We start from the raw sequence: 27,217 nt of genomic DNA, 5'->3' as shown, positions 1-27,217 counted from the left end.
TCTGGGAGTCAGGACACTGGTGGTGTCACGTCTGGAATCGAAGCAATACAATTTTATAGGTGTACAAATGTGGCTTTTAAGGTACTGACAAACAGGTTTCTTAAATAGTGAATGCATGGTGCTTATAATTATTCTTGGAACTGTAATGTTTCATGTAAATCTGTATTTGATATTTAACAGTTTTGTAAAAAGCAATGAACACACCCCACCCCCCTACACACACACACAGAATGAACCTCAATGTTTACTTACCAGATGGTTTATACTTTGAAGTAAGACTGGAAAATCTAATAACACCAGTGATTACTTTTCAGTCTTCTCATTGAGGATTTTTTTTTTCAAAATAGCATCTATTCTGTTTTCCCTCTCAGTAGTTCCAAACACTTTATTCTCTCAGATACTGTAAGACGATGGACCTAAACAGACCTACATTATGATTTTGCCTGGTTAAATGTTCTTATGAACTTGTAAGAAAATATCCATAAATAAGTTTTATCTGGTAGATATTTCAGTGTGTTTGAAACACTGTTTTGATGTAAATGGATTCCTGTTCACATCAAATTAATACTATCTAACCAAAAAAAATTAAGCTCATTCAGAGCCACCAATTCCAACTTTTGAATCCCTAATAAAACACAGACACAGGTATAGTATTTAATCGAAATATATTTGTCTAATATCTACAAAGTGTGAACAATTGGTCTTAGGAAAGCAGACAAAAGGCACAAAATTAGTATTACTACAGAGAAGCATTCATGCTACTGGATTTTATAAATAGTCTCAGAGTGGCACAGTAAAAAATAAATTAAGCATTGAGCAAAAATCAAATACATCATTTTTTCCTTGTTTTATATTCTAGTCATGTCTTGACCTCATTTGTAAAGGCTGAGGACTGAAATTCAACTGAAACCATGGACCACCTGTGTAGGCTTTATGGATGTTTTAATCACAGTGGTTTTCTTGTGGAGTTTGGATCAAATAATAGAGGTGCGCTAAAAAGAAAAAAAAATCCACAGGAAATTCTTTCCTCTTTCCCCAAACTAAATACAAGATTGAGGCTGTGATTGTGCATGTTTGTATATGTATGCATGTATTTAATGTTTAAAGCCCTTTTTTTTTCATCATAAAAGTAGTGAAGTCTCTATGACTTGTTTTCTACTGTAAAAGAAGCAGCTTCTGAAAAGTGTGTGACTAGTACTTTGAGCATGAGAAATTGTCAGAAAGGTTTTGGGGCAAGTAGATGGGAGGAAAATTCCAAGGTGGGCCTGGCCCTAGGCTCTCCCAGCAGTGCTCCATCCTGGAAGGCTCTGGCATAAACATTTAATAGCTTCCTGCCCACTTCCCATCCAGCAGGAAATAGCAGGTTATCTTTCTTGAGTGTGGACAAACAAAATGCTGAAGTGTGGAGGGAGGTGGGGATCACAACAATAATTTTGAAATGACAGCCACTTACATTTCTACCAGAAATGAGCCACTTTCTACCAGACGGATGTCAACTAGGCCATGCCAATTCACCTTTGTTTTGACAGGAGTTGACTACATGAGAATACCTGTGTGAGTGCAAAACATTTTTGGCAAAGTGAAAAATAGAAAACACCAAACCTCATAGGATAAAAAGGAGCTCATAATTACCCACTTAAATCTTGGTAAGTGCAGTATTTACATGTGTAATAATACCCAGCAGACATAAACATAATGCATGTGTGTGAGCACGTAGTATGCCGAGAGCTCACACACAGACCTGTGTACACACATATGCCCCAAATGGCTCTTGAATAAGTTCAATCCTATAGTAGAGTTTGGGGGTGCATTTTTCACAGTATATAATGTGTCTCTTGGGTACCATTTCTTGAATGATATCAAGAGGTTTCCATGAATACCAGCAGAACTTTGATACTGTACCATTTTAATTCCTACAAAAGCAGGGCTCTTTCTGAAGGCTCTGTACCTCTACCCCATCATTGTGCCTTCCAAAGGGGATTGAAGTAGACCCAGCCGTCACCCTGTAAGAGAAGGAAAGAGACATGACATGGAGACCTCTCGGCAGGCAAAAGGGGAGAAGGTAGGAGAGTCCCAGCCCCTGCCGCTGGAAGCTGAGCGCCAAAGCAGTGCTGGGAGCTCCGTTCAGGACACCACCTTTGTGCGTGGTGTGTCTGCCTTGTTCCTGGTCGATGTCTCAGCCCTGCGAGGCCGCTAGTTTCACCTTTCCACCTCAGCCCAGTTGCCTTTTGGTGCCCCTATGATCTTCACATCCTGGCATTTCAGGAGGACACCCCACAAAAATGACCAAAATAACAGAAGAGGGGATTTGTTGGTTTACGTCAAGGAAGATGAGTTGGGAAAAAGGAAAAAGCCTCTTGAAATGGCAGGACAGGAAAAAAGGGGATGTTGGATGAACAGACAGGAGAGAAAAGGCAAAGGCCTGCACAAGAGGAACTTGCTCCAACCAGTGGTTTACAGCCCACCAGCCTGGGGGCAACTGCCCAGGCCGGGCTGTCCAGCAGTGGTGCACACGCCAGTCAGCACACAGGACGTGACACCAATCACGTACGTGTTCCCTAAAATCACACCTAGCCAGACTCAGCTCTAATGCATCTTTTGGAGCAAAAATTAATATAAGACCCGGTATTATTATATTAAAATAAGACCAGGCCTTATATTAATTTTTGCTCCAAAAGACGTATTAAAGCTGATAGTCCGGCTAGATCTAATTTTCGGGGAAACACGGTGTCACTGAGGAAAAAGCAAGAACCAAAACGGTGTACACAAGCCGGTTCTAGATTAGAAGGAAATACACTGAATGGTCACAATTCTGGTTTTCGGGTGATTTGTATCCTTTACATATTCTCAAGCCTTCTGTTCTGAACCTAGTGGCTTTTATTAATCCCAGCAGGAAGAATTAGTCATTTTGTGTTTCAATGTGCAACTTTCCACAGGAGCCAGGCAAACTAGTCTCAGAGAGACTAGATGCACGTCACAGAAGAATCCTAGAGGGATTCTGTGATGGTTCGTTTTATGTGTCAGCTTGGCTGGCCACGGGGTGCCCAGACTAAACATGACTCTGGATGTTTCTATGGTGGTGTTATGGATGAGATTCTTATTTGAATTGGTGCACTCAGCAAAGAAGAGTCCCCTCCCCAGGGCCTAAAAAGAAAAAAAAAGGTAGATAGAGGAAGGAGGAATTTGCCCTTTGTTTCTGCCTCACTCCTTCAATTGGGACATCTCATCTTCTCTGAGATGAGCCCTCTCTGAGCTGCGTTCCCCTGGTCCTCAGGCCTTCAGACTTGGACTGGATTTTACCATTGGCTTCCTGGGGTCTCCAGCTTACAAACGGCAGATCCTTTTCAGCCTCTGCAATCTCGGAAGCTAGTTCCTCATAATAAATCTATATGTATTTATGTCTCCTATTGGTTCTGTTTCTGTGGAGAACCCTGAGTAATACAGATTCACCTCACCTGGGCAAGACTGCCAGACAGGGTTCCCACTCCGCCTCCTAAAGGCAGAGTCTCCCCAAGCAGGCTGCCTGTTTGAACCAGAATCCAACCCTGGAGTCTCCATTCAGTCCACAGCCCTAGTTCCTGCCTCTGGGGGACAGCGGCTGTTTCCTGCTCCTGACGAGAGGTCACTACCTCACCCCACAGTTTCCTAGCTACACAGAGTAACCCTTCCTTGTAGTGTAAATCAGACAGTAGCAGCACCAGAGCCAAAAACCACTCAGACATAATTTCAATTGGCTCTGAGTTTAACTGTTTTAAGATTACATCACACCAGGTGAATATCAGATTTCTCATTAAAATCCAGATTTCTGGCTTCTCATGATGAACTGGACAGTTTGTGATCACCTGGAAGTAAGCGGCATCTCACCCTTTGCTTGTGGACTCTCACATCTGCCCCAGTCCTTGCCCGCCTGTTGCTCTCATTGATGCTGCCAGGCTCCTGAGGGTCCTGCCTTAACAACTGTGGCTCCTGCACTTGCAGTATTTCCAATTCTGTTCTCAGAATGTTCCCTAATTGCTCCACAAGCTACATCAAAAGCATAAGGGCCTCAACTGGGCACACAGTGCCTTGCTCACTTGCCCCGTGGGTGGGCAGTCATGTGGATATAATTTCTGCCTTCCAGTGTCACTTTCCTGGGTGACAGTAGCAGCATTTTAGGCATAGGACTCACTGGCCTAGCATAACCATCCCCTGTGGCCCACAGGAGGCAAAGCTCTGAAAGGCAGCGCTCAATTACAAAGGTTCTATCTACCCCACCCCATGTGGAGATGGGCTGTGAGGGGCTTCATGACTGACTGGTTGCGAATGATAAAGTAGCAGGGGATATGAATGGTGGTTTTTTGTTTTGTTTTTTAAGTAGGACAGCATCCAAATCTGCAGTCCCATTCCTTGCCCTCCCTGGCAGGCTGATGGGCTTCTCTGGTGGAGGCTGCCAGAGGGGCAGTGCCAGGTGCTCAGTTCTGCCCACACAACAGCCTGGCCCAAAGCTGGAGCCAGAGCCAAGCTGCCCAAAACCTTCCCAGGACCTCCCGTGCCCTGTCCTCTTTCATCCAAACCGCTGTATTAGCCAGACAAATCCATCTGCCCCTCACCCAGGACTAGCGCCCAATGACCGATGGTGGAGTTACCTCCTGGATAAAATACTTGGGCTGCCATGGGGTGCGGAGGCTTTCTCGTTTCCGTTCTTCCACCCTCTGCTTCTCCTCCAGGCGCCGCTTCTGCTCCGTGGCAGCGTCTATGTCCCCGAGTGTCAGATATCGGGTCACCTCCCGCCAGAGGTTCCTGGGGATGCATGGAGGAGAGGAAAGCGTCAGGCAGGGACAGCAGGTTTGAGGATAACCATCCTTGGCAAGAATGGGGCATCTGGGCAGGCCATCTGTAGGGGTAGCGCATTCCCAGTGCCTCAGAGACCCCTAGAGCCAGGACTTGAACCCAGGGCTACCAGGCTCTAGGTCCATGCTGTATCCACTCTCCTCTGTCCTGAGCAGCACGCCTCTTGGTGTCTAGGGATTGAATCTAGTAATAACAGTAGTAGTGACCAGAAGTAGTACTATTACGCTTTAAACAGCAATAATAGCAGACGCTTATGTGGCATTTACCATATTTCTAAGCATTTTACATATAAACTCATTTAATCATCACAAGAACCCAATGATACAGATGCTATATTATCCCATTTTAAAGAGAAAAATAAGGTCTATAGAAGATGAAGTGAATTGCCCAAGGTCACCAAACTGATAGATACAAACAATGGCTGCTTTCCCACAGGGAGCCTGGTGTTAGGAGTTACAGACCAGGGTGAGCAAGTGTGTGTGTGTTCGCGCTGCAGGCTCTGTCATCTCCCCCGCGTCTACATGGAAAATGACGTCTCTGCCACATCCGTTCATTATAGAAGACCATCTACAGTGCTCCTGTCTAATGGGCAGCTTTCCTCAGAAATGTGCCAGGACCATCCCTGATTCATACACTTCTAGAGGGTGAGGAAAAGCACTGAGGTAGAGCAGGACACCGCCGCCCATGCACGTCCTCACTTAAATGCATCAGGACACGAGGGATTTCACAGACGAGGAACCATCTGAGCCGGTTCATTAGACCCTGGGCCAGGGAGCACTCCCACAGCCCTTGACCCTGACCACGGGAGGCCCTCGCAGAGCAGGAAGCTTCAGCGCTGGCAGGATCAGACTGGCTGCCAGCCAAGCGAGTTGCCCCTTCTGAAGGGGATCAGAGGAATTAACGAGGGTCGAGCTCCTGCAAGCCCAGCCTGTCTACCAGACCTGCCCTGAGTCCCACGGTACAGAGACCCAGAGAGGCTGATGCTCTGCCTCCTATTTTACAGCAAGAAACTTCTGAAACTAGGACATAGAGCCAGCTCTGACGGGCCTCAGCCCTTGCTCTTTCTACTGTGCCCTGATAATTGACAAGAGGGAAAAAGACTGGCCAAAACGGTACATTGAGGGGAGCGGAGGAAAGTGAGGGGCTGAGTGCTGGCTCATGTCAGTCTTTTTCATCACCCACACCCTTAACACACACCTGGTGCTGAGGGAGGGGCTGAGCACAGACATCCAGAGTGCGGGGGGCAGGCCCTCCCATGATAAGCCCCAAGTTTAGAGGGCAGAGAACCCCCAAGGACTGGAAAAGGGGTGTGGGACAAGAATGGGCCCCAGGTGAAGCACTGGCCAGACCCCACCAAGTGCACTATCTGAGAGAGGGGAGGGTTGGGGGCTCATCTGGGGAAGGCTCTGAACTTTAAGCCAAGAGAAAGCAGAAAGGTAAGGGAGCTTTCAGGTGGGGAGGGTAGGAGCAGGTTAGTAAGAAAAACAAAAAGGAAGCCAAGGGGAGCCCTCCCTGAGGGGCGGGGGGCATGGCAAAGGGCTGGTGAGTGGCTGAGCCAAGCTGTGGCCGGCATCACTGGATACTGGTTCTGCCTTGACTCACCGGGGTCGTAATGGGGCAGCGGTTCCCCTGCAAGGAAGCTAACTGGGTGAGGCCTGGGAGCCTTACCCTGAGGCCTGGCACCACTGTGAGGGCTGAGATACGGTAACTGGGCCAACCTGTGGCCCAGCTAGCCACGCAGATGGTCCCTCCTCTGCCTCTGTAGGTAAGGCCTGGAAGACCCAGCAAGGTGAGTGAGATCAGGTTCTCTAAGCAGCAAGGGAGCCCCTGGACCTGCCACTCCACCTCCCACGGCTGTTTCCTCTGGAAAACAAGGTGGGCTGGGCTTGATTGCCCCCTAGTTTAACCCCATGTTTCAGTAACATCCACATGTATACGACAAAAACAGGTAGCGCCCCTCTATCTTACCCTGGTACCAGACGCCATCCCTGCTCCAGGCTGAATTCTGAGTTCCCCTGGGCTAACTGAGGCAGCAAAGAATCTTAATGAGGAGCAGCTAACCTACTCGATCCTTGCGTGAACACAAGGTAATCAGTTTTGTTTTCAACGGTCAAACCCGAAACAACAGCCACGCCATGATAAGAGCCAGAGTCCCTGGCTCAGGGAAGGCTTCATCAGAGGTGCTGTGGGCAAGGGGATGGCTTTCTTTCCTGCAGCCATCGGTCCCTTGTCCTGCTACTACCGCCCAATAGGCTGGGCTCCATACTCTACCCCTACGTGCAGAACAGTGACACTGAAAGCTATGCAAAGGTTCTACTCCTAAGTGGTGCACATGGAAAACGCAAATATCTCCACAAGTCAGAAGAACGTGATTTCTGGCCCATTTCCATTAGCTGAGCTTTCTACAGCTTCCTTGTTTGTCCCCTGGGTTGAGCCTCAAGACAACTAAGCTGGAGAGAAACAGCCTGTTCCCCACCTGGACTCCATGGGGCCCTGCTTGTCCAGAGGCCTGATCTTCTTACGGTACACGGGCAAGGTGGTCGTGTCGATGACTTTGGTTTCCCCGCTGCTGTAGGTGAACTCCAAGGTGCCGTTCCACTCCCCGTGGGCTTTACAGACAATGGTGTTGGTGGGGTTGTGCTTCACTTCTGCCGTGACCCTGGATGAAATAAGTCAAATGAACATGCTTTGAGAGATGATCGAAACAGAGACTGACTTCAAAAGGTGGATTCACAAAAGGTAGACTCACATTTAGAGATTTTTTTTTTTTGGTGGGAAGTAGGGGAGGAGGAATAGTTTTTGGCTGTTTTGCTCAAAGACTAGCTCTTAAAATGATGATGTGACCTAATATCCTTGAGCAGAAGAAGAAGGCATTGGTGGAAAATTGGCAAGAGTTTAATAAAGTCTATGGACAAGTTAATGGTAATACAGCGATATTCATTTTAAGGTTTGATAATATGGAAAGGCTATGTCAGTTGTTATCACTGGCGTGGAAATCCAGCAGTAAATTCAGTAAAAATAAAACAAAATATACCCTTTTCCTCTCCCACCCCCCTGCCACCACCCGTCCCCAAACAGCATCTAATAGTGCTACATTTTAACCACCAAAAAAGTGTGAGTGTACAGAGAACTTTTCAATCCCTAAACAAGGTCAAATCAGACTGTGGGTCAAACACGGCTGCTCACAAGCCCACCAGACGAGGACAGAAATGTTCAGTGCACGTTCTGTACGAAGGCCGAGCAGAAACTAGCCTCTCGGCCTCGCACCAATACCTTCCAACACAGCAGCGGCTCGGAGGGACCACCTTCAACCTGGCTTTTAGAAGACGGTTGTGGAGATTTGTGGTCTCTCGCTTCACCTGCCTGGCTGGCCTGAGGGAGCTCCAGGTCTCCAGCTCTGGGTGAACGCAGAGCCCAGCTCCATCTCTACCTTGAGGTTTGTTGCAGTCAGAGGAACAGAGCAGAATCAGGGAAGCCTGCTCCAAGCAGCCAGGCCTACTAGGAACCAAGCTCCTCACTTCCTAATGGCCCAGTGCAGGTTGGATTTAGTTTTCAAACACAGGCTTAGAAGCTGCCTCCCTGAGCCTGAACACAGCCCGAGTTCCTCGGTGGCGAGGCAGAAAGCTCTGGGCTGCGCACCGTGGAAGGGTGTCAGTGGTGTGCTGCTCAAGTTATAACAACCAGATTCATAGCATTTGCCAATTTCTGTGTGGCCCCATCTCAGCTGACTGCAAGCTACCAACTTGGTATAAAGGGGTGTGGAGCTGCGGAGAAGTGCACTCGATCAGCTTGTGAACTGGTGTGTCTGGCTCCGAAATGGCCATGGAAGGCATCTGCTTTCCCACACCACCCTCCGACATCCTCACGTGAATGTCACACAGGACCCTTTCCAAGAGAAAGGGCAGATGTGGGAGCTTGTTTATATGAGGATCAACTCTGAAGAAGGGCTTTTTAATAACGAGCAGGGAAACCAACATTGCGCTTCCGCAAGCCGCAGGATTTCGTGGGATTGAGCTTCCCCAGTTTCTAAAGGAAATAAACGGTCCTGACCTCACAGACGATATGGGATTCAGGACATTTAGTGGAGCCAAGACAGCATGAAATGGGAGGCTCGCAGGCAGTGTCTGAGTGAAGATCAAATTGCTTCAGGGCAGAGAAACAGGCTGCGGCCTCGGAAGGGAAAGTTTATTGTAACAAAGTGCCTTTTATTCTCCGGTGTGTTTTGCCAATACATCACCAAAGGATTTCACCGTAAATTTACATGGGGGAGGGTTCAAAAAACTGCCGTGTGAGGGGGAAACAAAGCAGCAGTTCTTTTGACAGAAAGATATTAACAACTTTATCTTGATTTTTAACTAATCCTATGGCCGGAAACCAATTTCTGAAGGAGAAAAGAAACTCAGGGCATTGTGAGGAGACAAAAGTTGGAGCCCCCAGGCCAGTTCCTACCTGTGAACTTTCCCTCCGTAGAAAGGCTTCGTGTGGAATATCACGGTGGCCGAGTACCCAGTCTTGGCACAGCTGATGCTGACTTTTCCTCCAAGCTCCACCCAGGGGATGGTGAGAATAGAGCGAGCGTAGGCACTAGGCAGGGTGAACACGTACTCCTCCTCGTGTTCCAGGAGCGTCAGCACACCTCCAGGGAGAGAGGAGGGAAGTTAGGCACAGACACACGAAAAGGCAGCTGGGGCCACAAGGCCTCCCGCCGGGGGCTCTGGGTCTCCCACCTGTGCAAAGGTCATTCGCTATGTATTTATTCACTGTGTGCCCTACTGTGTGCCAGGCAGTGTGTGAGGCGCTGAGAATACAGTGGTGAACAAGACAGACCCACTGTCTGCCCTCAAGGAGCACAACGGAAAGGTGGACATTAATTAATCACAAAGCAAACACAAACTTATAACTGTGAAGAAGGCATGGATGCCTCCAACAGGAGTTGACCTGGAAGGAAGGTTTCCCTGAAGAAGGGACACTTGAGCTGGATGAGAGTTAAGTAGGTGAAGGGGAAAAGGAAAATGATTCCAGGCAGAAGGAAAGGTACATGCAAAGGCCAGGTGGTGGGAAGCAGCCTGGTGACACGAAGGGGCTGAGAAAAGGGCCCACGAGCAGAACGGGGGGTGGTGTGTACAGGTATGGCCAAGTCAGGAGGGGCCAGACCTTGTGTTTCCAACTGCAAAACAGAATGTTAAGGCATTTTGACTGTATCCTCAGAGCAGCAGAGACAACTTCAATTCGAGAAATCAGACTGTGCAGCTGCTGTCAGCAACCCAGGAGGGTATCGGCCATGCACTGGAGCTCGACACGCATAACCCACCCATCTCTAGATCAGGGGTTCTCCATCCTAGGACCCAAGCATTACGCATGAATAGGTCTAATCCTCTTTAAACAATGCAAAAGTATGTGGGTGGGTTTGTCTATTTTTCTAGGGAAAAGGGTCACGGTTTTCATTAAATTCCCAAAGGCTGATATGAACGCCCCCCCCCCCCCCCGCAAAAAAACACACACACTCCCAGAGCTGCTAAATAGTTTGTGAAGTGCACGCAGGTGCCCAGCGAGGGCTGAAATCCAGCCCTTGCTTTGGCTCGTCTAGCCGGCCACCCACAGGGCTGCCTCTGTGTTAACAGGCAGCATTGCACTTCCCACGGAGGCCCACCGTGCAGGCTGGCAGAGGCCCTGAGTTGTTCTGTATCCAGCACATTCTCGCATCCCTTCCCAGCACTGGGGCTGAGCTCCCTGTACACAGGCCCTCACAGCTCCACTCCAGCTCATTCTGGGCCCGGCGATTATCAAGGCCACTGAATCAGACATCGGTGTCTCCGTCCTTATAGTTTCTGATCAGGACCCATCTGATGAGGAGGAGAATGGCCACACCTGATCTATTTCCTGTTTCCAAACCTGCTTTGTGTCTGACTTCCCTGAATTAGGTTGCTTGAAAAGACAGCCCAAAGCAGACGGAAAAGTGTAGCTCATGCCAAACACAGACATGAGACCAACTGTCAAGAAGAACCAGTCAGAAGTGAAAGTTGAAAAGAAAGAGGTCACCTCGGATTCCCCTTCCTGCCCCAGTTCTACTCACACGCCACCTGGTCCCTCGAATGCCAGCCACAATCTCAGTCTCGTGGCAGCGGGGAGAGGTCCCGGCCCCTTAGAGGAGGATGTTAGTCACCCCACCTTCTAGGCCTCAGAGAAGACGGTCCCCCTGCCCTCTGTGCCCATGGACTAGTTGGTAGGGAAATCCTCCCAGGTGGCCAATGTGTCTCTGACAGCACCCCCTCCTCGCTGATGTCTGTGCTGTCCCTGTCTTGTGGTCAGCCCTTCCTGTCCTTAACTGGGAGTCCCTGCGGACTCTCGCCCATTTGCATCTCTCGCCCATTTGCATATCTTGCCAGCAGCCTCTCCCTTCAGACCAGGACCACACACAGCCATGAGCTGCTCACGCTCAGTCTTCCTGGTCTCCTTCACTAATACAACCTTAGCAAGGTAGGACCATACAACCGATGTTTTCTTTCCAACACATTTACACAGAGAACATGCCACATCGTTTTTTAAAGACCTGGATGAGTTCTTAGAGGATCATTCCAAGTCGCTCACCAGCCTGGTGAGCTTAACTTCTCTGTGCCTCGGTTTCCTCATCTGTGACCCAGGGATAATGGTGCCCGTGCTTCACAGGGTTGTGGGGAGGATGGGAAAGCAACTCTGAAACTCAGCTCCGAGCACACAGCCTGATGACACACCACCAGGAGCCCGAACGTTTCATATCCTAACCACTCCTCTCTCTTGACACCAGCTGTCTTGATGGGTGGATTCTTAACGACAGTATTTCCATTTGGGAATAAAGAGGAAATCACAAAGTCTGGTGGTGGGATGAAGAGATAGATGGGAGGCATCCTTAGATGCCAGTCATCTTTAGAGAAATCTCTTCTAAGCCGAGGTGAAATTGCTGTCCAGTTCCCAGAAGGCAGTGAGCCGCACAGCGAAGCTGGTTTGAAGGCACTGGCCACATCACATTCCTTTGGCTCTTTTCTGAAAACCCATAAATGGGTGCTCACTCATTAAATCACCTGTAATTATGGCTTCTCAACACTAACTCCTTTTTTCAGGGTTGCAAAAAAAAAAAAATACCTGCCGCTAATAGGAACAAAAGACCAAATATATTAAAACTAGACTTACGGACAAGATCACAAATGAAAGCTACTTTTGCATCAGCCTAAGAGCTGAGAGGAGCTGAAAAATGCCCCCCCAAAACAAAAACAAATCAATCCTTCCATCCTCAAGATGAAAGACATGCGTTTTAAATCCCCACAACCTGATTTATCAATAAACATAAGGCCAAGCATTAAGATTTTCAAACTGATAAATTTAAAATAATTTTGTACCCGATCTCAATGCGAGGAACCAAAATATTCTGAGAGCACGTTTACTCTGGAAAGCACAGAATCACAGAGAGTAGCTCTGGGGAATTGGTCTGCAGGCATCAGCGGCATCCACATTCATCAGCACCGAGCAAACGTGTCACTTCTCTTACTAGAACTAATTGCCTTTCCCCACAGACTCAATTAAGAGGCTGTGCCATTTGCTGAGCACCAGCTCTGGTGTGTGTGGGGGGAGACGGGTTGCGAGAGCAGCTGCATAGGCCTTGGCTCACCAGCAGGGTGGGGGTAATGAGGAGAGGGCCTCTGCTTCCCCATGGACATAGCTGCCGGGTGACTGAACACGTCTCAATTAGGGGCTTTCAGTGTCAGAGCTCAGGACCCGTGAGGGATGGGGTAGGCTCTGAGCTGCAATCTAAGTGATTTCAAGGCCTAATGAAGAACCTCATAATGGCATTTTATGATAGCCAAATATGCCACAGCCTAAGGCATAATTTAAAAGATAAGCCCATGTATTTATGTACAAAATTTCAAGGGGACCCATCTAAGATCTAAAGTTTAAAATGAGGGGTTGAAAAAGAGGTTACTTCAAACACAATCAACCAATTCATGGAAGGGTGGCTGGATCCATGCAGGGAATACATGAGAAAAGAAAAACATCCCCCCTTCCAACGCCTGCTGTCCGAAGGAGCTCTGAGTACAGGAACCAGAACCTTTTGCTTTGAAGTTTGGGGATTCTTGGAAGTATTTTGTGTGGCAAAATAAGAGCATGTGTGTCACAGAGTGAACACGTAATTAATATGAAAGCAAGGAGGGCGTGGCTACTGAAGGACTCAGATGGCAAACTTAAGGTCTCCAAGAATGAGCCCAGCAGTCCCCTGACCCCTCCCAGGTCTGTCCACACCAGGAACACCCTGGGTGGGTGGCCAGGAAGGGCTATGTCCAGGGAGCGAGCCTAACAGAGTCTCTTTCCAGAATTTTCTTCCTGATTTCAACTCTCTCCTGAGAAGTTCTAAGTTGAATTTTCAGGCAGGTAGAAAAAGTGTGAACAGCAAATTCTAATTCAGCTTCAGGAATGGCCATAGCAGAGGGCCTCAGGAGAAGGCGTTATATGGTTTCTAACCCCTGCAGTAAGAGCTTTGTCTGCATCTCCCAGCGTGCCTGGCGCTGTGCAGAGGGCATTACAGGCCTCGGCCCCTACGAGCAGCCTGTCAGGAACAGGGGAGCTAAGACGCTGGGACATCAGAGGACGACCGACCGTATGGAGACACAGACACTTAACTGCCAACAAGAGAAACGGAAACTGTTGGCTCACAGCAGGGGACAGAGTGGGGAAAGCAGGGATCCAAGGACCCCACCACTCTCAAGTGAAGTTTCCGAGGAGATGGACAGAGGCCATCGATTCTGCTGGGCCAAGGAAGGAGCCCTGGGGGAAGTATGGCTTAAATGGAAGGGCTGGAGACCCGGGAGGGCTGACAGGATGGATGAGGGTACGGATAATCGAGGAAGATGGGAGAGGCAAGCAAATGGGCTGGGAGGGAAGAAATAGCATTGAAACAGGCACACAGGCTATGTTCTTCCCCACCCACCTCCTCACCAGAGCCCAGCCGTCTGGTGGATGGATGGCTGTGGGCGGGTGGGGCACCTGCTATTTGGTGAGAAAAGGAAGCATCACAGAGGCTACAGAAAGACTTGCGTTTCTCTGAAGAAGTCCCTAAATCATTAGAAACAGATTTGCAAATCGTTACCATTGGGGAAAATTTCCAGATATTCTTCTATATCAAGAATCCCTGCTTTGGGGCCAGCCCGGTGGCTCAGGCGGTTAGAGCTCCATGCTCCTAACTCCGAAGGCTGCCGGTTCGATTCCCACATGGGCCAGTGGGCTCTCAACCACAAAGTTGCCAATTCAATTCCTCGAGTCCCGCAAGGGATGGTGGGGTCCACCCCCTGCAACTAAGATGGAACACGGCACCTTGAGCTGAGCTGCCGCTGAGCTCCCGGACGGCTCAGTTGGTTGGAACGGCGTCCTCTCAACCACAAGATTGCTGGTTCAACTCCCGCAAGGAATGGTGGGCTGTGCCCCCTGCAACTAACAACGGCAACTGGACCTGGAGCTGAGCTGCGCCCTCCACAACTAAGATTGAAAGGACAACTTGACTTGGAAAAAAGGCCTGGAAGTACACACTGTTCCCCAGTAAAGTCCTGTTCCAATAAAATATTAAAAAAAAAAAAAAAAAGAATCCCTGCTTTGGGGGCCCAGAGACTGGGAGGTGTCCAGCCTACTCATATGTCCTAATTTAAGTGTCTGTGGTTTTCCCACGCCTTGACCTGTGGCAACAGGTGTTTCTGCTGAGTGCAGGGAAATCCCCAGAAAGGACCTGAATACTTTCTGTGGACCAGAAAATGCATTTGGTTTTATCAGACGGTGTTATATGCACAGCGCACTTATTATCTCAGATTTAAAGTGTGAGTGTGTGTGTGTGTGTGTGTGTGTGTGTGTATGTGTGTGTGTAGGAGGGAGGAAGAGAAAAGAAACAACTTGTCTGTCTACTTCTAGCTTTGCCACAGAGCCCTCCCCATTCCCACCTTCAGTCTAGTCTTCACACCAGCTGCCATGGGGATGCTGCCAAAATCATATCCACCCTCCACTGACTCCCATCTCACTCAGAGAAAAAGCCAAGTCCCTCCAGGACCCCAAACCAGTCCCCATGACCTGGCCCTGCTCTCTGACCTTGTCTCCTCTACCCGGCCCCCCACTCACTCTGCTCCAGCCTCACGGGCCTCAGGATGTTCCCAGAGGACCCAGCCACACACTGACACCTCAGGTATTCGACTTGCTGTTCTTTCTGCTCAGAACACCCTTCCTTAAGTCATCTCCATGGCTTACTCTCTCCCCTGCTTCAATCCTTTACGTAAAGGCTCCATTCTCCTCGAGGTCGCCCTATTAGAAATTGCAGCATACCCACGGTCATCCTTTTCTGCTTTGTCTCGTTAGACCCAGCCATCACCTGTCATTGCAGATTTCCTGCACGTATCTTGCCTTCTGTCTGACTCATCCATTAGAACATCAGCTCCCCAAGGGCAGGAATTTCTGTCTCTCCTGGTCTCATGCTGACTCACTCAGTCCCACTTGGGACATGAATCACCCCTGGGTCCAGTGTATCCACACTATGTACCCTCTCCGCTCGCCAGTCACTTCGTAGTTCTCTGGGTTATCAGATTAACCCAAAGCACGAGAGTAAACTTATCATAGGTATATGCGTATGGGAAACAACAGTACATGTAGCATTTGGTGCTATCTGTGGTTTCAGGCATCCCGTTGGCTTACAGGAAATTCATTCTTCCATCCCATCTACTTCTCGAGCCCCCAGCCCAGTTTCCTTGACTGGTGCTCTTCATCTTTTGGACCTCTTAATGCTGGAGGGCGGTGGGGACCAGTGCTCAAGGTCTTAAATTACAAATTTTTACCTCAGCTGGGACCTCCCCCCACAACCCCAGCCTGTATATACAACTGTCAACTCAAGCACTCTGCTTGAATGCCTACCCCATAACACAACCTAACTGAGCTCCTATCCTCTCCCTCTAAACTAGCTCTCCTTCCCCCAGCCCTTTGTCTTCCCACCTCAATTAATGGCTATTCTGTCCTTCAAGTAGCTCAGCTCAGAAGCCTTGGCGTCTCCTTTCTCTCATACGCACGCCCCATCCACAGGCACAACCCCTCGGCTCACTATACTTCAGAATACGTCCAGACTTACCACGTTTTACCTCTTCCACCACTTCCACCCGAGTCCAAGCCAACATCATCTCTTGCCTGGATTATTTTCAGAATCTCCTGACTGGTCTCCTTGCTTCCATCTTTACCCCTCTTATGGTCTATTTTCAACAACAGCTGGAACAATCTTCCTAAATGATAAGTCAGATCATGATACTCTTTTGCTCAAAACTCTCAATGTCTTCACAGCTCACTCAGTAGAAAAGCCAACACCTCTAGCAATGGCCCCACGGCCCGACGTGACCTGGCCACAGTCTCCTCTCTGACCTTGTCTTCTCCAATCCCTGCCTCATTCACCCTGCTCCAGGCATATGGGCTTCCCATCTCCCACCCACATATCGGGACCTACGCCTCGTTCTTCTGTTGCACACATTCTTCCCCTGGTCACCAAGAAGGCTTGTCCTTTATCACCTACTTCAGGTCTTTGCTCAAATGTCACCTTAGTGATGCCTTCCCCGCTGCTATCCCATCCCATGCTAAAGCTCCACTGCCCCCCCCCTCCCCACCACTTCCATGTCCCTTCTCTGCTTTATTTTTCTCCATAGCACTTACTTTCCAACACAACAAACATACTTTTATTTCCCTAGTAGAATAGAATAGAAGCTTCATGAAGACAGAGACTTTTTTGGTCTGTTTTGTTCATACAAGTATCTGTAGCTCTTAAGACAGTGTCTGGCATCTAGTAGATGCTCAACAAAAATGTGCTAAGTGAATGGTGTTCTTATTTCATGGGCTTTGGGAAGGGCTTCCAAGTATCCATGTACTCCATGAAACTGAAAGCCAAATTGTGGGTTGGATTTTTTTTTTTTCCTGAGAAATGAATCTATTGCCTTAGCATCTCAAAAGGATTTGTGACTCAAAAAAAAGTTAAAGAACCATTAATACAGATGCTTGAATTTAACAAGAATATTATAGATTTCTTCAAACAATCAACTGCATTCACAGCTATTTGCTAAAACAGATACATGTAATCTAGGAGTGGTTTGATTATACTGTGTTCTTCCTTCAGACTCTGTAGCACAGAGTCCAGAGATTTGCCTTGGGAATTTTAGGAGCACATTTGAATAGTACTATTATCCTCATGGTCTCTGAGCCAGAGAAACCAGTGAGAATAAATAAAAGTGCGTCTCACGGATTTGGAGCCACTCTAATATTCATGCAAATCTGAAAATAAAGCGTATGTAAGGCAGCTCACACACACGCGCACAACATGTAAAGATCCAGGTGGGCGGCGAGTTAAGCAAACAGCTGCATCCCATCTCGTCCATCACTTTGGCGCCACTGGGAAATTACCAGGACCTGGTCTTCAAGTAACAAAATTCATCCCTCCTGTCCACGCCCCGCCCCCCCCCCCCCAGACAATTTCAAAACAAAATACAAACAAAGAACACACACAAAATCATCCATCAGGTATACAAATGTCACTGTGTAAGAGTGAAACTCCATCACACATACGCCATGGCTTACCTTCTCCTATCATGGAGACCCCCACGGACATGCCCAGGAACTTGCTTTTGGTCCATACGTGAGTGTTGATGCACAGTCTCTTCTCCTTGCACTCACAGTAGAAGCAGGAGATGGGCGGGTGATGGGACACTTGCTCAGCTACAAACCTTAGTTTGTAGTTTTTGGAAGGGTCATCGGCCATTGGGGGTTCGTGGCTGGCAGAAGAGTGGGAAGCAGTCCTCTTTGGCTTGACGTGGTCCTTGGGAACTTCCCAGGAGCAGTGAAACGTCTCACCAATGATGGGGTTGTAGGGCTTCTTGGCCAACGCCCCCTTGCGGCCCTCATGGAAGGCTGTGAGATAATACTCCACGAAGCAGATGACCCTCTCCTCTGGTGTGGCTCCTGCAGTTACGGCCAGTAGCAGGTCTGGGTGTGCCATGAAGTCTGCGTACATCTCCAGCAAGGATCGCTTCTCCAGAATGAATGTGGGAAGCACCACCTGCATTTGGAAGGAGACCAAGTCAGACAGAAATCCCTGTTTACATGCAAAGGAAAATAAAAACGAAGGCTGCAACTGCCATCAAGCAAATTCACAATGGCTTATGCCAGGGAATGATTTCTTTGGCTTTGTATACAAATGACAAATCAGGGTAAAAAATATTGAAGAAAGTGGGAATGGCTGCCATGGTGGCACCAATGCCAACCCAGCTCTATGGATAAGACTTCCCTGAGCAATCTCCTTCTTTGCTCACCTGGGCTAAAACAACAGCTTCTGTCTCTCCACAGCCACCACTCTCCTAACACACAGCCCCCTTTTTACTCCCTATTATTTAGAGATGTGGCGAAAACAGCTTGGAAGGGCTCTTTCATGTTTATCGGGCAGAACCACGGGGGCTCAGTGTGTTCCCACAAACATGGATATTAGGCTTTGTTGGTGCCGCATCAAAGGGGGTCCAGGTAGACCAGAACCCACCACCACCAAGAGTGTCTATTTGGAGATCTCTGTAAACACCCCAACATGATCAAGGCAGGTGGGAGTGTCGAACGGGCCCCTGGCTCAGGTCTCCAGGACAATGTCCACGGAGCTGCCACAGAGAAGGGGGGCCATTTGCAGAGCCTGCTCCACAAGGCTGGACCAGAAGACACGAGCGGAAGTTACAAAGTAGGCTGGTACTTAATAGAGAATCTTCTGCTAAATGGACTGGCACCTGTAGAAGTGTTACTGGCCCTATTACCATAGAGAAGGAGAAATCTGCACGGCTGTGTCTGGGGCTGGGCAAAGAGACCTGTCGCTGATCCAAAGTGGATCTAGGTAGTCACTCCCCATACAAGCCCAAATGATGGCAACCTAGTGATTAGGTCATTTAAAGCAAATGAGAGACATTTGAAAACTGGGCTGGAAAGCAGGTAACTCATTACTATTACTGATACACGAAAGAGAGAGCCTGTTTCTCAGGGCTCTGGGAGGATTTTACAATGACTTAGTTGCAGGGTGTTAATCACCGACCCACTTAGTATGACACAGCTCGCTTTGACCTGGAGCATCTCACATTGAGTGAGGGGAAAGGCGTTCAAGCAAGTTGACCAAGGTCACGCAGCAGGGTTACGCTCCCTCCTTCCATGGCCACATCTGTCCTTCCTTCACATGGGTCCCTAACTCCCATGAAAACATTTGCAAGGGGCACATCACTAACTATGAGTATCACAGCTTACAGATCTGTCACCTTGCCTCCACATCAGCTTACTAAGGCCCTTCGTTGCGAAGGATGTAGATACAATGGAAGAGACATATCCTGACAGAGACGGACAGGCAGACATGAGATCAGCAATGCAGAGATTTCAGAGGAAACTAGAGAAAGCCCAGCCCACTTCGTATCTTTGTGAATGCCTATCTTTCATTTAAAAACAGTCGGAGGAAAACATACCTGTGTTAACACGTTGCATACGGATCACGAGAATCTTCACGAGGGATTTAAACCCCGCCATACGCAACGTGTTAAGTTAAAAAGCAGCCGGATGTAAAATTGAGCTTAAACTACAATCCAAGTATCATAAAAAGATCTCAAATGTTAGCATCTCTCTTGGTGATAGAAATGAATGATTTTCACTTTTGTTTTTAATATCTTTCTGCTTTGCTTTTATAATATGCTGGAAGAAGAAACATTATCTGAAACACAACTATGCAACTTCAAGGGACTTTCCTGATTTTTCTTTCAGCCACAACTTGACAAAAGTGAAAATCTGGCTGCTCAAGGATACGAGCCAGCCAGGAAAAGCACACCTTGGCTCAGGTGGCCTTCAGATGCCACTGTTATTGCTTCCTATGTCTTTTGCGGGCCAGGTCATCAGCAGCAGCCATCCCCTTGCGCTCCGGGGCCTGCTCTTCCAATGAAGCTCCCAGGGGCCAGGCTGCTGTGTTCTCCCCGTGGCCTCCCACCATGCAGGTGGCCGATGGCAGAGGAAAAAGGGAGGTACAATAGCCCCCAAACACTCACCATCTCTCCCTTTCCCACCCCTAGAGCCACTCCAGTTCTCCCCTAGAAACTCCCCCAGACACGCTGTACAGGTTGGAAACTTCCGATTGAAGGAGACGTGGAAACCCCCTCAAGGAGGCCAAATCAAGTGAAAAGGAAAGAAGCCACAAATGTTCGTCTGGCCAGACCAGCCCCAAAGCACTCCACTTCCGCTCACTTCCTTCCCAGGGCCCGGGGGCCTCTGCTCAGGGAGCAGGCAGAGTCACTGGGAGGGAGGTCAGCCCCGACACACAGGACGCCAAGTGACGATGGTTCCGTGACTTTGATGCACGTCCTTCTCCCCAGCCTGTGGCAACGGGGCTTCTCTGGCAACAAGTCCACCTCTGGTCAGCAAGACCGTTCGTGTTTGTACCCACGCTTGAATGACAAGGAAAGAATCAGCTACAGTATCTACTCATGGTGCACTTTTGAAATGGGCAAGAATTGAAAGCGTTTTTTTGCCTTAGTCAGCATTTCCGAACTCAGAGGCTGAAGGATTAAGGCAACATAAATAAGAAAAAGGACTCCGCTTAGAATCCCAAATCACTGAACATCAGAAACAAGAGGGACCTTTAAGACGATGGAATTCAATGCCTCCGAGGTGAGGGGACAGAGACTGGGGAGGACGGGAGAGAAGGCACCCTGCCAGGCGTGGTGCAGGCAAGGGACCTCAGGGCTCCCAACTGCCACCCTCAAGTTCTTTCCGTTCCCCCTGACACCCGTGATTGTCTGTTTGGGGCTAATGAGAACATTTTCTTTCCCTCAGAGGACTAGCAAGATAAGAGTTCACTGGACATAAGAACTGGAAACATGGGGCCATCACCCCATCTACTGTCACTGATGAATAAATCAGTGGGGGGAGCAGGAGGTCGCACAGGGGAGAGGGTGGGGCATGAGCCCCCCATCTACTCCCTTGGAATGGCAAGGCAGTTCACCAGCCCAAAAGCTATCATTAACATTACAGTCAGGAGGGACACCTTTGGCAAGTAAGAAAGGACTCGCATGGTGCCCTCTTTCCGGAAAGCACAGCTGTAGCTTCTAACTGGCCTTCCAGCTTTCTGTCATGCCCCCCCTTACTTCTTCTCCACACCACAGCCACATTCATCTTTCTATAATCTCCATAAGAGGTGAATAAAGTCTAATTTGGACCCCACCTCTCTCTAGTCTCACATTATCCCTCACTTTCTGCCCCCAGGCCTCCCCCCACCACACACACACATTAACTCCTATTACCCTTTTCCGCCTGTTCTCTTGCCTTCAGCTCAATGGTAACCTCCTCTGTGTAGCTTCTTCTGACAGCTCCTGCTCCCAAGGCTAAACCAACAGCCCCCTCCTTCATAACTTCACTGCACCCCACATATATCTCCATCATAGCCTCCACAATGCTTTTTTTGCTCTTATTGAAGCCATAAAGAACATTATTTGGATAATTTGGGAAAGTTTTACTGTGGGCCGTATATGAAATAGCATTGTGTCAATGTTAAATTTCCCAAGTATGACAAATGTAATTTGTAGGACAATGTCCCTGTAGGAGATTCTCACCGATGGATGTAGGGGGGAACTGTCATCTCTACAACATACTCTGAAATGGTCCATCAAAAAATGAACTACACATATATATGCACATGTATATTTGGGGTTTCAGAGGGAGAGAGAAGGACAGGCAGAGAGCGAAACAGAGAAATAGAAAAAGGCAGGGGAGGAGAGATTGGGAGAGAGGAATGAAGAAGAAATAAATGCAAAGAGGCAACATGTAACAATCGGTCAATAAAGGTGATATATGAACGTTCATTGTACTAGTCTTGCAACTCTACTGTAGATTAGAAAATGTGCAAAATAAAAAGTTGGAGGAAAAAGGCTCTACTAGGGATGCAATACCTGAGAACTTATCAATTTTCAAAGACAACCCTCCTGAAATTGCAGACTCGGAAATTATGGTCTCACAGCCAACGCCAAGTCCAACCCACTGGATATATATTCTGCACCTGACAGCGATACTGGAGCTTTGTCAGAGCTGGGGAAAGTAGAGCACCTGGAGAGATGGAGGAGATGGGTTGGGAGTGGAATGACTGTTTCCCCTTTCGTCTTGTTGGGATGCTCTGACCGCGTTTTGTGCAGAACACCAGATCGATGTCTGTCAAAAGCAGCACCCTGCACACTCTGGGCAAGATATCATAGTTTTCATTAAAGCAGATTTCTGTCTCTCCTACGATCTCCCTGCCTTTTTTATTTATTTATTTTTGGTGTCTTTGCAAATAAGTCACTTAATCATCTGTTCTTTGGGTGGTGGACCTGGAGACACAGAGCCAAGAAGTGGTGAGTACTAATTGGGCTGTCTGCCTCCAACGGAGAGGTGAGTGATGGCCCAGCTGCGCCGACGGATGGCATCCAAATGGCTAGAATCGCTGCTGCAGATTTATGGAGCCATCAGTAAGGGCTGCCTTTTCTCCCGTTAACATAATTAAGACAATGAACAATTCGGGGGAAAGGGAAAAATAAAAGAGAAGATCTGCACTCGGGGCTCAGAAAACAATTAATTACATTTAAAGCTGCATCAATCTAGAAGTAAATAATCTCCAGGTTGGGCTCTTAGAACTTGGAAATAATTGATCACCCATTGAGAAAGTCAAAGGGCCCCCACAGAAAGAGGGATAGTCCCTTCCCCCCAACGGAGAACACAGCAGGCCTCTGCAAAGGCAGACCCAAGGCAGGTGCATTTTTCTCCAAAGACATATCAGTTAACTTACTAACCTTGAGAGTTATCTACAGAATACTCTGTCCCTGGACTGGCAAGCCCACCCACTGCAAACAAGCAAGCCAAGAGAGGCCGAGACCACCCACCGAGATGACCTATGGAATCCTTTAAGGAAGTCAAGGGAAATACACAAAAATCCAACCTTACAAAATAAAGGGCAGATCATTCACACTGCCAAAGGTTTCTCTCCTGAGCTAACAGGGCTCCCCTGGCTTTTCTTAAAGCACCAGCTCCATTCATACCCATCTCAAGGTGCTTAGAACATCATGGAAGGCATCCATTTACATTTTTGTTAGAAAATTTGAAATATAATTTTATTCTATTTCCTCAGAGTCCCAGACCTTGGCTTGCAGAAGGGACTCAGCTTTGAGCTCCGGTCCTTGGGCACCTTCATCTCTCCCAGACTCACTTCCTCTGCTGTCAAATGGGGCAAAGCAGAATACCAGCCTCCGGGGGCTTTTTGGGGAATATTAAATGATAGTGTAAAATTGGCCCACCCAGCACATAGTAAAATGCTCACTCTGCTAGAGACCAGGGGACGATAAAGACAATAGAGATCAGTCACAAAGTTGTCACCTAAGTTTCAGTGACAAAGCTGAAGACTAAAAGCAAGTCCCCTGAAGACCAGAGCAGCCCCTGAGACCACCTCGGATGTTTCTGTAAATAGTCAATTATTTGAGAAAAAGGAGAAATAATTGTATAAACCAAGAAAAGTGCTGTAAGCATGCATGAAACGTTTCAAACATAAACCATTTATAGCACTGAAGCCCAGCACGGTGTCTTAGGCGTCTCGTTATGTTGTTCAATCTTCTCCATAACCTGTGAGCAGGTGTGACTAGTTCATTTTATAGGTGAGAAAACTAAAGCCCAGAAAGCTTTTATAATTTACAGAAGGCTAAATAGAAGTAGAAAGATGGAATGTGAGCCAATTCTGATTGGTCAAGGCCTATGATGGACCCCTCATGGCCACACCCAGGAGGCCTGAAGACTCACGGGAATTCTTTCCGGGGGAGCAGGATGGATGAGCTCCTGCCAACTGCACAGGGAAGGAAGCATGGAGATGACACGCTGCCCCCACGTGACATGTGGTACAGACAAGCTTAGGGCAGCCAGGTCACTACTGCATCTTCTATTAAAAGACGAACAATTCAGGATAGGTAGCAGGCTTTGCTTGACAGAGCATTATTATAAAAACAAGATTTGGAGAGAAGAATTGAAGGTATCAGGAAAAGGACTGGAAGGGCTGGAAATTCACTGTTCTAGAAGCTCTCCCTCCCATCTGAATCTGTAAAACTGGAGTTCAGGCTAAATCTCCTGAGGAATCCATGCTGGTTACAAATAGGCACACCTTGGATCTGGTTGTTACCTGTCACTACCACCTCCGTAATCTCAGTCTCAAGCCTCCCACTCCCCACCCATCACCGCTGACGTCCCAGCTCACTTCGCCTCATCCCCAGCTTCACCAAAACCTATTGACCTTGTCCTGTCCACCACCCATCTGCCTGTGGCTCCCACACCACCTTACACTTATTCCCTTTGATCTGCTCCCAGCAACTCTGCCACTCTCTCCCTCGGGGGTACTAACTAAGCAAACCTCAACTCTGATTGAATCCAGCTCCTCATGCTCTCCATGCCTCAACCTGGCAGCTCAACTGTCCTGGAGAAAAAGAGACAACACGCTGACTGGTCTCACTTTAAATTCATGACCTAGAAGCTGTAAGTGTTCCCCCGTGTGGCAATCCTGCCACAGTCTTTCTCTCCCTGAGACAAACATTTCCTGTTGTCTCCTGCCTCTTCACATCTCTAACAACCTTTCCGTCTTTAGTCTTTCTCACTCTCAGTTAATCACCTTGCTCCCGGTCCCCTACCCCGGGGAAATCGAAGCCCTCCATCAAGAACGCGCACATGGTGATCACAGCAGCAAACATTCTCACAGTGCTGCTGTGCACCAGGCTCTGCTCTGAATCCTGAACACACACCGCGGTCCATACACCAGAGCAACCCCATGGGGACATTCACAGAAGGACACGAGGCTCTCAGGGGTTAGGGAACTCGGCTCGGACGCGTCCCAGGCAGCCTGGCTCAGAGCCACGTGCTTAAACACGGGCCCCCCTGCCCATTTGCTGGTGTCCTCACTCCTCCACTCTGCCCACCCTCCTGCTGCAATGGACGAACTGTCCTCTGTAAGGACACCCGTGTGCCCATGCACTGGGCCCATGTCCTTTCACTACCCAAGTTCCTGCAGTCATCTCCTCCCTCTCTCCTAACTACTCCCTTTGGCATTCAAACATCGGAAGAAACCAAACCTCTCCTAGCTCCAGATGCCCCTTCGGCATCCACCCAATTTTCTGCTCCATTTTTACATCAAAGCTCTCTCTCTCTCTCTCTCTCTCTCTCTCCCTCCCTCCCTCCCTCCCTCTCTCTCTCTCTCTCTCTCTCTCCCTCCCTCCCTCCCTCCCTCTCTCTCTCTCTCTCTCTCTCTCTCTCCCTCCCTCTCCCTCTCCCTCTCCCTCTCCCTCTCCCTCTCCCTCTCCCTCTCCCTCTCCCTCTCCCTCTCTCGTTTATTCTCTCTCTTCCTCTATTATCACACAAGTACCATAAGGAAGTGGATTCTCAATGTTTTGCCCCCTGCTGCACCCCCAGTGCCTAGAACAGTAACTGGCAGGTGGAGCGCTCAGTAAACACGTTAGGAGGCTGCACATACGCATCACCATTGTTGCCTTTCATACCCTGAACACTAGGTACAAATGGTCATTAACCTCTAAGCTCAACGTGGCATTCTGTGGGGTCCTCTCCCTGGAGCCCAGGACCGGGCACAGCAGCTACCCCAGCGTCTCCTGAATACCACATCTTTTTTCTCACCTGTTTCAAAACCTCAAAAGGCTTCCCCTTCCCATCGCCCTCAGGATCAAATTTACCCTCCTCTACATGGCCCACAAGCCTCTGCAGGTTCTGACCCATCGACTCACTGCAGGTTCAACTGGGCTACTCACCAGCACGTGCTCCACTCCAGCCACCATGCGCTCCCCTCTCCGGCTTTGCCCACGCTGTTCCCTTGCCAGGAATGCCCTTCCTCCCATTTCTCCCGCTCACGCCGACTCATCCTTCACGCACGACCTAAATGCCCCTTCCTTCAAAGAGCCCTTTTGTGGCCCGCCATTTTTCTGTGGTTCCTCCTTTCTCTCTTCTTTTCCTTTCTAAGTGACCCACAGTGTGTGGAAATGTAGCAAGCTATCTAGTGGCGGTTTTCACCAGCAATCTGGGCTATGGAACCACAGCGGAGGTAAGAGAGCAGACGAGGGTGCTTCTGGAGGCAGGGCCAGCCACACACTTGGTGGGGCCCCGGGAAAAATGAACATGCAAGCACTCTTGTTCAAAATTAAGAATTTCAAGACAGCGACAGCAGAACATAAACCCAGCATGGGGTGCTTTGTGAGCACAGGGTGCTGTGTGACCCTCTGGTCAGTCACATGCCCATGAAACTGCCCTGCCTAGTGACCACAGTGACCGAAGGCAAAACGCAGGCACCCAGTCAGGCTGGGGACGTGCGAACGCATCAGTACCGGCCACCTCCTAAAGACGGGGAGCACGTTCGTTTTACAGACACCAGAGCTTCATCCTTGAACCCAAGAATGTTCTAGCTCTACAGTACCTGCTCATCAGACACTCCATTCAGGCTATGTTCTTCAATTGCCAGTTTAGTACAAGCTTAACTTAATGAAATGGGCAAGAGCCAAGAAGAGAGAAGGAGACAATCAGGAAAGACAGAATTTCATCAACATTTTTATGATGCAGGGCAACAGAAGTTCAGAAACCTTAGCAGACAATAAAAGGTTTCTGATAAATAACAGGTGTACTTCCTCTCACGAGTATTTCAGCTTGTCAAATGTCCCCTTGGTCTTTGAATAGCAGTTTTTTTCCCAGCAAATAAATGAATAAACTGTACTCTAGAGCAGTTTTTCTTTCACATATGAGATACACCCCACATTGGCTCTTTTAGGAATAGACCGTGGCTCCAGAAATGCAGTCATAGTCTAATAAACTAATAATAAATAAGAGATTCGCAGTTCTTAGTATTTCACTTATTTTAAAACAAGAGAGGCATAATGTGATGTCTCTGAGACACTCGACCTGCCATAATAAGACCCCTGAGTATTTTCTTGTGTTTCTCCACATCTGACCCGGACAATTCCAGTTACAGTCTCTCTCCTGAATCATTCATGATTCCACATCAATGTTTTACAAATACTTTTTTAATATGCGTAAATGAGAATTTGTTTTAAATTGTGACCCAGTACACAGGTATACAGGGAGGTAAAGTAAGAGTCTTACGTGCAATATACTCTGATATTTTCTGCTGTATTTCACTTCTTAGAAATGGTCATCTGACCCACTAAATAACGTTTACAACTTACTAAAGGGGTCACGACCCTCAGCTTGGAAATGAGATTTTAAATCCTACTAGTTACATTGCTATCCACATTCCATTCTCCAGATCTTAACTCACGCTCTGTACGGTCTCCACAATCCACAA

General features: G+C 48.3%; 1 protein-coding gene across 3 annotated transcripts in view; it reads right to left on the bottom strand.

Annotated features, from left to right (window-relative positions):
* Nucleotides 1-648: 648 nt before the first annotated feature.
* OSBPL10 (oxysterol binding protein like 10) overlaps nt 649-27,217 on the bottom strand; it is a 324,252-nt gene continuing 297,683 nt past the window's right edge. For all 3 annotated transcript variants that reach the window (XM_088798290.1, XM_019727744.3, XM_019727745.3), the window contains 5 exons: nt 17,437-17,914; nt 9,280-9,466; nt 7,307-7,489; nt 4,626-4,779; nt 649-2,003 (listed from right to left, as the gene is read on the bottom strand). In XM_088798290.1, coding sequence (XP_088654416.1) covers nt 1,959-2,003; nt 4,626-4,779; nt 7,307-7,489; nt 9,280-9,466; nt 17,437-17,914 — 1,047 coding nt within the window. In that variant the 3' untranslated portion in view covers nt 649-1,958. The remainder of the gene's footprint in view (nt 2,004-4,625; nt 4,780-7,306; nt 7,490-9,279; nt 9,467-17,436; nt 17,915-27,217) is intronic.

Source organism: Rhinolophus sinicus, chromosome 5, assembly GCF_057876585.1.
Source record: "Rhinolophus sinicus isolate RSI-liver-muscle chromosome 5, RSI-T2T, whole genome shotgun sequence".
Taxonomy (NCBI): domain Eukaryota; kingdom Metazoa; phylum Chordata; class Mammalia; order Chiroptera; family Rhinolophidae; genus Rhinolophus; species Rhinolophus sinicus.
This window is presented reverse-complemented; position numbering and strand designations above follow the sequence as displayed.